Source organism: Dufourea novaeangliae, unplaced genomic scaffold (assembly GCF_001272555.1).
Source record: "Dufourea novaeangliae isolate 0120121106 unplaced genomic scaffold, ASM127255v1 scaffold329, whole genome shotgun sequence".
Classification (NCBI taxonomy): Eukaryota; Metazoa; Arthropoda; class Insecta; order Hymenoptera; family Halictidae; genus Dufourea; species Dufourea novaeangliae.
Window position 1 is genome coordinate 255,516 of NW_015374214.1, and position 11,969 is coordinate 267,484.

The 11,969-nt window shown below is 43.0% G+C and overlaps 1 protein-coding gene and 1 pseudogene across 1 annotated transcript; one reads left to right on the plus strand and one right to left on the minus strand.

Moving 5' to 3' along the window:
* Positions 1–1,430: 1,430 nt before the first annotated feature.
* LOC107192357 lies at positions 1,431–2,390 on the minus strand. The gene has a single exon (XM_015581584.1). The coding sequence runs from the start codon at positions 2,388–2,390 to the stop codon at positions 1,431–1,433; it is 960 nt and encodes a 319-aa protein (XP_015437070.1).
* An 839-nt stretch (positions 2,391–3,229) lies between these two features.
* LOC107192358 lies at positions 3,230–3,792 on the plus strand (annotated as a pseudogene).
* Positions 3,793–11,969: the final 8,177 nt, after the last annotated feature.

Below are 11,969 nucleotides of genomic sequence, written 5' to 3' on the forward strand. Positions count from 1 at the left end.
CTACTGTACAAGCGTTAAATTATTTACATATGATACTGTACAGAGAACAAAAACGGTGGTACGAATATAATTGTATGTACATGTGAGATGTTAAGACATACTACTGTGATCAAAAAGTAAGGTGAAATTGTCATTTAAAACTCCCGGGCATTAGGAAGGCAGGTAAATTTTTTTTCCTACGTTGGTAGGACTGTCTACGACATTTGCCAAGCGTCTGTTTGTCAAAAGGTTTAATTATCTCCGAGTTACACGTGTTTTTGTAAAGAACCAAAAGTGAATTTTTCGATTTTTACAATGGGTGATTTTGTTGAGCAAAGAACTTGCATCAAATTTTGTTTGCGGAACGAATATTCTTGTGCGGACACGTTGAAAATGTTGCGGAAGGCCTTTGGTGATCAAACTATGGCACAAAAAAACGTGTATAAGTGGTACAACAAGTTCAAAGTGGGCCGAGAACGCGTTGAAGACGAACCGCGCTCTGGACGACCATCAACGTCTACCGACGAGGGCCACGTCCAAAAAATCAAAGATTTGGTGCTTGAAAATCGTCGATTGACAATTAGAGACCTCGCTGATAGTGTTGGAATATCATTTGGCTCAGTCCAAACCATTTTGAAGAATGTTTTGTGTCTCAAACGCGTCAAGTCTCGATTGGTGCCAAAATCGCTCAATTTTTTTGAAAAAAAGCGTCGCGTTGATGTGTGTGAAACTTTGCTGTCTGACTATCAGGACCACTTCAAATGCATCATCACTGGAGACGAGACTTGGATTTACGCATACGACCCTGAAACCACCGACCAATCCAGCGAATATCGTGCAAAAGGTGAAGCAAGACCGAAAAGACCACGGCAAAGTCGATCGAAGATCAAGGTGATGTTGACAGTTTTCTTTGATTATCGTGGTGTGGTGCACTATGAATTCCTTCCGCCGGGCCAAACTGTCAACAAAGAATATTATTTGAGCGTTATGCGTCGTTGGCGTGAAGCTATTCGTCTGAAACGGCCGGAATTATGGGCGAACAACTCTTGGTTCCTTCATCACGATAATGCACCATGTCATACTGCATTGGTTCTGCGCGACTTTTTTGCCAAAAACTCGACCCATATCGTTCCGCGACCACCGTATTCGCCTGATTTGGCTCCGTGCGACTTCTGGCTATTCAGCAAACTCAAAAGGCCAATGCGGGGACGCCGTTTTGACACGATTGAGGAGATAAAAACCGAATCGAAGAAGGTCTTGAAGGCTATACCGGAAAAAGACTATTCCGACTGTTTCGAGGACTGGAAAAAGCGTTGGGAAAAGTGCGTTTTATCGGACGGGGATTACTTTGAAGGGGATGAAATTGATTTGGAAGAATAAATAAAGAATTTACATTTTATAAACAAATTCACCTTACTTTTTGATCACAGTAGTATATATGTATACATGAACTAGTCTAACGGTAGCAGTGATAATTTTCTCAAGCTGCGCTTATATTCGCCGGCAACGGTTTTGATCGTCACTACTCGTGTGATATGGTCGTCACCAGGATGTAACGCAACTATCCTGCCTAAGGCCCAGCATAATGGTGGTACATTGTTCTCATGTACGATGACCAGTGCACCCTCCTTGACCTCAGTTGGCGTGGATGTGTGCCATTTTCTGCGAACTGTTAATTCGTGTAAATAGTCCTTGTGCCAACGTGTCCAAAAATGTTCTTTCATTCGTTGAACATGTTGCCACATCGATAATTTGGTTGACGGAACGGTTGTAACGCTTGACTCATTGATACTTGTAATCAAGTCACCGATTAGGAAATGTCCAGGTGTGAGTGCGGTAAAATCGTTTGGATCGGTAGATAAAGAAATAAGTGGGCGGGAATTTAAAATGGCTTCAATTTCCGTTAAATACGTTGTCATGGCTTCATACGTTAGTAAAGTTTTTCCGATTGTACGGTATAAATAACGTTTTACTAATTTAACAGTTGCGTCCCATAGACCACCAAAATTAGGCGCGCGCGGCGGAATAAAGTGCCACGGTATGTTGTTATTTCTTGCGTACTGTTGGATGCTACTATCTTTAATGGCGATTTCGAATGAATTATGAATTTCACGCAATTCTCGATTTGCGCCAACAAATGTTTTGGCATTATCCGAATAAATGTCGGACGACTTTCCTCGTCGCGCGAAGAACCTTTTAAGTGACGCTAGAAAAGAATCTGTGGTGAGATCACCAACCAATTCAAGATGAACTGCCTTTGTAGAGAAACATACAAATACTGCTACATAAGCTTTCACTGTTTTGGTGTTGCGAACGCGTTTTTCTTTAATATATAATGGACCGCAATGATCGATGCCAGTTATTAAAAATGGACGGTTTAATGTAACTCGATTTTTGGGTAAATTTCCCATTTGATATCGCGGAATCGTTGGATTCGCGCGATGACACGGTACGCAGGTACGAATGCAATGTTTGACTGATTGCATAGCATTGATTGGCCAATAAATTTGTCGAATCGCGTTTAAAGTGCCTAAAACACCTGTGTGATAATGTCGCCAATGCATATGACGAATAACTAATGTAGTAAAATGGTGTGTAGCTGGTAATAATATAGGGTGCTTTTTATTGTACGTGGTGGTTGCATGTTTAATTCGTCCACCTACGCGTAAAATACCATTCTCATCTATAAAAGGGTTTAACATGCGTAATTTGCCATTGTAATATTGTTTGGATTTGATAAAAGTTTTAGGTCATCAGCAAATTCTGTATTTTGTACAAATTTTATGAGTCGTTGTCGTGCGACTTGCAATTCTTCTACGGTAAGTATGCTTGTCCGTTTTGGCTTATTAGTGAGATTGTAATAAAATCGAAGACAATATGCAGTTGTACGTTCTAACCGCCCCATTGACGAAAACCTCTCAATAAATGTTTCAACCGTAGTACTTAACGTGGCAAGGGTTATTACGGTTCGATGCTCCGGCACTTCGACAGGTAACAATGCAATAAATGGCCAATTGTCCTCAGATTTTCGTAACCATTGCGGACCGGTAAACCAAGAATTATTGCTAAGAAATTCAGTTGGAGACACACCTCGTGACAAACAATCAGCCGGATTGTCTTGTGATGGGACATGACGCCATTGAACCTTATCGGTTGATTGTTGTATTTCACTAACACGATTAGTAACAAAGACCTTTAATGTGTGAGGAGAAGCGTTAATCCAATGTAATATTAGGGGGACCGGAAAGTAATGTCGTTTCTGCGCATGTCGATATTTAATTGTCATTTGTCAGCTCATTGTGTATCTCGAAGGCGTGCCAAAGTCATTTTAAGGTTATTGTGACTTGTTCACTTCTAAATAATTCAATACCAAATACCAGAAGAGCATATCCGGCATTGTATGCTTTTTGAGTTTCGCAAGGGTAGTAACGCAACAGTTGCGACCAAAAACATGTGCGATGTTTATCCAAGTGCATTATACGTTCGTAAATGCCAAAGATAGTTTTCCAACTTCAGATTCGGTAATTTTGATCTCTCTGTCTCCTATCGATCAGGAAAACCAACGACATTAGACGACATGCTAAGGGCAGAAAGAAGTCGAAGCAAATCCATGTCAAACAATCGAAGAACTGTCATACACCCTTAACCAACCTTGGTCGACCATCCAGGAACATTTACAGCAGATTGGAAAAATAAGCAGAGCAGGTGTTTGGGTCCCCCATAATCTGTCCGAAGAGAACAAAGCCAACCGATCCATCACATGCAACGTATTGCTTCAACGGCACCATACAGAACCGTTTTTTGATCGTTTGATCACTGGAGACGAAAAATGGGTCCTATATGATAATCCAAAACGCAAAAGGCAGTGGCTCTCTCCAAATGAATCACCACGAAGTACTGCGAAGCCGGGTTTACATCCCAAAAAGGCGCTTCTGTGTGTTTGGTGGAGTATTCGCGGAATTGTTCACTTTGAAGTGCTGAAACCTGGACAAACTGTTAATGCAGACCTTTATTGTGAACAATTGGATCGAGTGAACCAATCTTTAATCGAAAAGTATCCGGCGATTGTCAACAGAAAAGGCGTCATTCTGCAACACGACAATGCAAGACCGCACTGTGCAAGACGAACACTGGAAAAAATTAATGAATTGGGGTGGGAGGTACTGCCTCACCCACCATACTCACCCGATATCGCACCCTCGGATTTCCATTTATTCCGATCCCTACAACATTTTCTTAGTGGCAAAAAATTTGAAAATTTGGATGATGTCCAAAATGCAATCTCGAGATATTTTATTCAAAAACCAATTGATTTTTATCGGTCCGGGATTGAAAATTTGCACACTAGATGGCAAAAGGTTGTTGATAACGAGGGTGATTATATTATTGATTAAAAATAAAGACTTCTTAAAAATTTGTTCGTTTGAATTTAATGTAAAAAAGCGACATTACTTTCCGGTCCCCCTAATATTATTGTTGAATCTGTCCAAAATATATGTTGATCTATTTTTAATTTGAGGGAATTTATTGTAGCGTTAAATAATTTAGCCAATAAAACTGCAGCACATAATTCGTATCGTGGTAAGGATTGAACTTTAAGAGGTGCAACTCTGTTAATGGATAAAAGGACCATTAATAATGGAAAAAAGATCTTCCTGAATGGTAGGTCCGGTCATTAAAATATCATTTAATGATATGCCCGATGACGTTTGCGCCGATGCATCGAACAGAACTCGAATTTTAGTCGTTAAGCTATCTTCCTTTTGGACTGCATGATGCGGAAGATAATATCCTTCTGATTTAGTGCAAAATTCAATCTTAGTCATGTGACCAAGGGTTTCATATTCACGCATGAAATTAGAGTAATGTTCGTGCATAGTTTTATTACGCTGAAATGATCTTTCTAACGATAAAAATCGTTTCATGACTATATTGTAAGAATCACCTAGACTATCAACGGTGCTTTTAAAGGGCAATTTTACAACGTATCTTCCCGATTCTGTATCTCGTCGAGTGTTATTTAAAAAATGGTTTTCGCAAGTTCGTTCCTCGTCAGAAAACACTTTGACTGGTGGTGTTTTTTCGAGTTCCCAAAATTTGCTTAGCTCAACATCTAATGAGTTCAATGTTAGATTGCAAACAGTCTTTTTAATTTGCTTAGAACTGAGGCTCTCGCCAACCACTAACCACCCTAGTAATGTTTTACGTAGCATAATTGTGGGATATGCTAATTGAATTTGTCTTACACTAAGCAAATGCCAAAATAATCGTGCTCCAAGCAAACCATCAATATCCGCTTTTCTATGAAATTCAGGATCAGCAAGTGGCACGTTCTTAGGAATTTCTAACAAGTTGCAATTTATATTTTCATCCGGCACAGGATCAGTTATTTGATTTGCGAGAAGAAATGTTAATTCAGTCATGAAGTTAGTTGTGCGGGATTGAATACGAGCTTTCGTGAAGTATTTGATTTCAGAATGCATGCGATTCATCCCTGTTACTGGAATATGAGTTTTATGTAATGCTAAATTTAATCTTTTGGCAAATCTGTTTGTCAGAAAGTGAGATTGTGCGCATGAATCTAATAACACTCGACAACGATGAGATTGTCAATTGCTGTCAATAACATCTATAAATGCGGTGGATAATATAACGTGAGAACCCGTAATGTTATTTAAACACGTAACGTTAACGCGACTGGTTGAAGGTTGTGGTTCGAATGGGGCATCAGTGTGCAATAATGTATTGTGTTGTTTCTTGCACACTCTACAGCCACTACTTTTGCAAGTTGATAATGAATGACCTTTCTTTAGGCAATTAAGACATAATCGATTGTCTATCGCAAGTTTTGTACGTTGTGACACTGAAATCCCAGTAAATTTGTCGCAATTATAAATTAAATGAGGACCATTACAAATAGGGCACGATGCATGTCCGACTGTGTGCACTCTCTGAGGACTCGCGATATTATTTTGTATGGGTCGCGGTGCGGAATGAAATTGTGGATTTCGTGGTTTAAAAACTTCGACGCGACGCGTGTTAGCTGCTGGACCCGATAGTTCTAAATCGTGACAACGATTATGCAAAAATTTACATAATTCATCCAGACTTGGAAACACATTTTCACGAGTATGTTCTTTCCATTTTAAATTTGTATCTTGATCTAGTCTGAATAAACATAAAAATATTAATAATGTGTCCGCTGTTGGCTGTTGCAGTGTTTTCAACGCCCGATAATGTGATTTTAAATCGGATAAGAATGGTTTTTAAATTCTGGTGCGTTACTTTCGTAATTTGTGGCAAACTAAACGACGCGCGTACGTGATTAGCAACGATCACTGCTGGTTTATTATATTGTTCCTCAAGTAATTCCCAACCAGCTCTGTAATTACTTTTTTGATTGAATTAAACTCGCCGCTTCTTTTCGGCAGTCAGTTAGTCTAGCATTATCATCTACGGCAGATTTGAATTGATCAGCGAATCCCGGCCATTCTTCATAATATCCATGAAAATAAGGCAAATGCAATTTTGGAAGACTTACATCGTTTTCGAGCCCTTCTACATTCGACGGCGTATTGCTTAACCCACGGTCAGGGTTTGTTTGTGAAACGTTAGGTGGTTGATGCACCGCTTGCAATAGTTTTTGTGCTTGAGATATATGACTAAGGTACGAATTTTTCAATTCAACTTGTTCCTTCATTAACTCTCCCGTTTCATCTGTAGCATCTAAATCTCCTTGAGATTTCGTAAACGACGCGAATTCTGAAGGTAACTCAATTAATCGATTTTGAATTTCTAAGTCTTGTGTATTGGGATCACAACTGTCAATAAAATGTTTAAACATTAAAACTTCAAATTTCAAAGATGCACGCTTCATTGTGAGTGCGCGAATGCGTTCTTCCGTTACTGGAGCCATAATAACGTATCACGGTTTATGCACGGAACACGGTAAAAAACAGGATAGCACTTGATCACAGTAAACTGAGTGGTGAGAATATCTACAGGTTCGTGTGTTGCTTGAATGGTGTGTTGGAGTGGTGGATGTATTTGTACATGATTGGTGTTCTGAGTTGGTGTGGGTGTGGCAAATAATGTCTGGAATGTTGGAAGGGAGAACGATGCGCTGAAATTCCCCTTCTCGAAGTAGACCTGGAATTCCGGGAATCGATGGTCAGGAAAAACCGAGAATTAATAAAAATACGAGTGTCCCGCACGTGTTTTGCAGATGCCCAAGAACCCCAGGTTATGGTCATCGTCGACGTCTAACGGCAATTTGGAAACAAAAGGCCGCGGGTCGGTCCTTGGCTGAATGCGCTGGTAAAATTCCCTGTCATAAATGGCTCGATTGCTATAGCCCCGACCGTGCTATGAGCACGTTTCAACACTTTTCCTTTCCGTCGAATCATCCCTCATTCATTCCAGCCTCCTCTCCAGTCTCCTTTCCAGTCTCCTTTTTTCTCCCATCACACTACCTTTCTGCTCCCTCTCTCCCAGTCTGACCCACGCCATCGACCTTCCCTCCCTGTCCTTCTTGCCGAGGGTTCTTACGTCCTCCACCTTTTTTTTCGAGGAGAAACCTTCAAAAGGCTGCCGCCTCTGTTGGGGATGCAGAGATGGCTTGTGTGGGATTCTTACCTCACTAAAACTCCTGGGTGGCCCTCTCAGGCATCAGGCCGACTGCTAGTACCACGATCGCATGTCTTCCTGCGGTCGGCTCCGCCTATATTCCTCCCCCTTAGGGGGGGGGGTCACCATGTTACAGAAGGGGCGGGGGTGGAGGTCGGAGCCCCCCAACGGACGGAATTTAACTGTCCCTCCACCTCCTCAGACAGTGTCGGGGGGGGGCACCTCTCGACGCCGTTGCATGCTGAACTGGTCGCGACAGGTGTAACATCCCCATTGTCACCCTCCAGTTCCGTTGCCCCACGACCATCGCGAGGAGTCACCGCAACTGTGACCCTCTGACTTCGCGTGCTCGCAGGGCAACCCCGCTACCAGACTCGCGGTGCCCTGTGTACTGCCGTTCAATGGGAGGGGGGGGATTGTACATGCTATGGGGCCCTGCGGCCACCTGTACCAATCCCCCTCCCTCCCGGGAGGGGCAGGGCTCCACACCGAAGCAGCAGTAAGCTGCCGCCTCTGAGCCCTCCTCTCTGTTCTCCTCAATCTACGAGTGGGTTCGGTCCGCTCCCGCACACGCTCGTCGGCCTCCTTCCGCGAGATCATTTCCTCGCAGTAGGAGGCCACTGTCTTCCAGGACCCCTCGTCGGTGTCCATAGCCTCCACCACAGCCTGCAACTAGAGGTCCCAAATTGCCTGTCGGAGGTCCCATCCAATTGCCTGTCGGAGGTCCCGCCGCTCTCCGGCGAATGCCGGGCACTCCTACAGGACGTTCTGTGCAGAGTCCACAGCCTCTCCGCACAGCTGGCATTCCGACGTCGCCTCCGCCCCTATCCTGTACACATACTCACCGAAGCAACCGTGCCCAGTGAGCATCTGCGTGAGGCGGTAGGTAATTCTATCGTGGTTGCGGTCCAGCCATGCATTCAGGCACGGTAGGACCGCCTCGACCGCCCGCTTTCGCGCGGCGGCGCTCCCGTCGAGCTGCATCTGCCACGCTCTGCGGGCAATCTCCCGGGTCCGGCGCTTCCAGGCCTCCATCACGTCCGGCGGCGGGGGATGTCCTGCCCAACGGTAGGCCTCACGACGCCGATACACGTCGGCGTCTGCCTCCGCTTGCAGCTCAAGCGGGACAACCCCCGCCAACACCATGGCCGCCTCGTGGAAGATGGTGCGGTACTCTTTCTTACGTCCTCTACCTCCACCTTGACCCCTATGTCCCCTTACAGCTTCACTGCCTCTTCCTTGATCCCCTCCTTCCCTTTTCCCTTCACCCTCAGCCCACTTCTTATTATATTCTTTCTCCGCTTCTCCCTTTCCATGCTTTTTCCATTCCCACTATACTCTCCTTCCACCCCACGTTCTCCATCACGTCCTCCATCTCCTCCATCGTCCCTATTTCCTCTATGCTTTGTCGCGTCGCCTCCCATTTCTCCTCTCTCACCTCCATCTTATTCATCCTCCTTTTCATCTCCTCTATCCTCCTGTTCGTGTCCTCCCTTTCCTTTTCCCCCTTCTTCCGCATTTCCTCTATCATCTTTGTCAACTCCCTTCTTTCTTCCCTCATTTCCCTCATCTCCTCTCTTGTTTCCCACCACTCTCCCCTCATCTCCCTTATCTCCTCCCTTAACGCCTTCAGCGCTCCTATCATTCCCTCGTCCATCTCTTTCTTCTTCTTCAGTGACCTACCTGTTTTCGCGCTCTTTTTGAACTCCTCCCCCTCTTCCCTGTCTCCCTTCATCCCCTCCCTGCCCTTCCTTTTCCTCCCCCACAGCTCCTCCACGCTTCCTGACAGGCTGTGCGCCCTTTCCCTCCCCAGCTTTTCTACATTTGTGCGTCTGCCCCTCTTACTCCCTTCCCTTTTTCCCTCTTCTACCTTATCAAACATTCTTAGCCCCCTGTTGCCTTCTTTATCGACCGTCTACCGGTCACTTTTCTACTCTCACTCACAGGTGTCACTGCCGCTCTAGCCTTACCGCTTTCTCAACTCCTTTACCACTTTGCTCGCCCTAACCCCACTTTTTCCACTCTCTTTTTCTTTGCCTTTTCCTTTCCGCTGGCCTTTCCCTCACTTCCCTTTTTTGCCTTTTCTGCTCCCTCGCCACTGCTACCCACCCCTACAATGCCTTCGTCCTTCTTCCTCACTCTACTCTGTACCCACTCCTAGAAATCTTTCTCTCGCACATATATAACGTGACCACAGTGAATAAATCCTGAAGTTGTGTTCTAAAAAAAATACTTCATACAAAATTTCGTGTTCTGTATTCAGGGTGTTATCAGATCCCAAATACAGTAAACATTCGTTTCTCGAGCCACCGTTATCTGCACGAAAGCCACGTCCCTTGCTCGCACGTATTTCTCACACACGCGCGCGTACCCTACTCTGTCGCCCAACACGCCCAGGCCGGAACACATACGGTGTCGTATTTAACTCGCATATCTCATCACGGAAAGCGCAGTGTATATAATATTGTTTTAATAATGCTTTTACTAGTGCAATGAATATTGGTGGTAATTTGATTGCTTCTTGTCTCGCGGATTACACGTACTGGGTAAAAGATGCTAACCAAGCTAGACACTTGCTACTAAAACATGTCACAAATTATTACCTTTTTCACATAATGCCTTAATACTTTATTATGCAGAATTTATTCCATAATATTTCAATATCATTAATAAAAATAACATAATTAACTTTGAAAACTTAGAAGATACTCCACCTACGAAAAACTGGTTACTGCTAAGTAATAGTCCTCTTCATACTGAACAACTTCTGTGAATAATAAACTTTTCTGATATCTCTAAAAATAACGGAGATAATTAATGTAACCGTAAAGTGCGCATATCTAGCCCACCCTAGATATAGCTGCGTCGCACGACTGAATGGCCGAGTGGTGGGAAAAGCGCTCGGGTAACTGGTGTCTATCGGGTATAATGTGCTATCTACTCATCACAGATCTTGTTATCTCCAATCTTCTGAATCTCATAAACCTCAAGAAATTCTGTTTTATTTCATAATTTACCACGGAGATTAATTGTTAACTGCAGAACAAAAGTCTTCACACTCGTACATGTGTGGCAGAAATACCTAAAATCCGCCGTGTAGAGTTTAATAAAGATATTACGTCAGTTTTAGTTTGATAAATCCCTTTCGTTTTCGAGAAAATCGGCTTTGAAAATTAATCTGAAACACGTGTGGTCGGCATGGTAGTAAGTAGAAATGGAGTGAAATGAACAGACGCGCTAGCCAAGTCCTAACTGTACGTGTATCCAGCAGACTTTCAAAGTCTATTTTTTCGGAATCAAATTCGCAAATGAAAAAATTTTATTTTATAATTTCGGCTTATTTTTCTTTTTAACCCTACCCGGTTATGCTACCAGTTACACCAGACCCTGTATATTAGTTTTTAGCACGATCACGTTTACACGCTGGGTAAACAAAGTTCAGCTCTGTACCTTTACCAATTTCGTATTATCGCTATGGGAAATACTACACTGTAGGGTAGGCGGTATGTATTGGGTACACACTGGACACGACACAAAATAAATTGTTTCCGTTAACAAAAATATTGGAACCGATTAAATTACTGAAGTATGTCATTACTTAGATGCTCCCTGTGAATAATCATACAGTCATAGAATTTTTAAACTTGGTTTCTCCTAGTGTGACCTTAAAATTGTCACAGATCAGTAATTTTTTACGCTGTCCAGATTTACTGAAATACTTCTCATTTGCTACACGTTGATCATATGATCCAGCAACCATAGAATATCTTTGTACTTGGCCACTAGTTTAGTTCATTACCAACAGATGCTAGCATTTTCTTCACAAGATATTACGAGTGACGGTGTTACGTGCTAGGTGATATTAGATGCAATTACCCTGTTTCTTTAAAATGTACATATGTCCATATCCAAATGGAAATCTATTCTGAACGGTATAGACCATGAGACAAGACAGTCGCTTCCTGACACCATCTTCAAGATTGCCGATTAGTTATTGTACTTGTTAAACCTTTAACCCTTTGCGGTCGTATGTCTACTCTCAGCCACCAAAGCTTTTTTACCGTTCCGGTCGTATGTCTGCTCTCAGCCACCACAGCAAGGAAACATACTAATCTTATACTGTATTCATCTATGTATCAGTTTACACTTTCTCTGAACGAACCTGAATGTCTAAAGAATCTATTCACGAACCAATGCGGTGCTCCTATCAATTGGAGATAACGAAACCCAGTATAATGTTTGTCCGAAAATTGGTGGAAAAACTTGTAGGTGATTTTCGTGATGGAGCATCTTCAAAACCAGGAAGACCATCGACCTCAGATAAAGAGGAAAGGCTTAATGGAAATCTGCATATATTGCGGCAC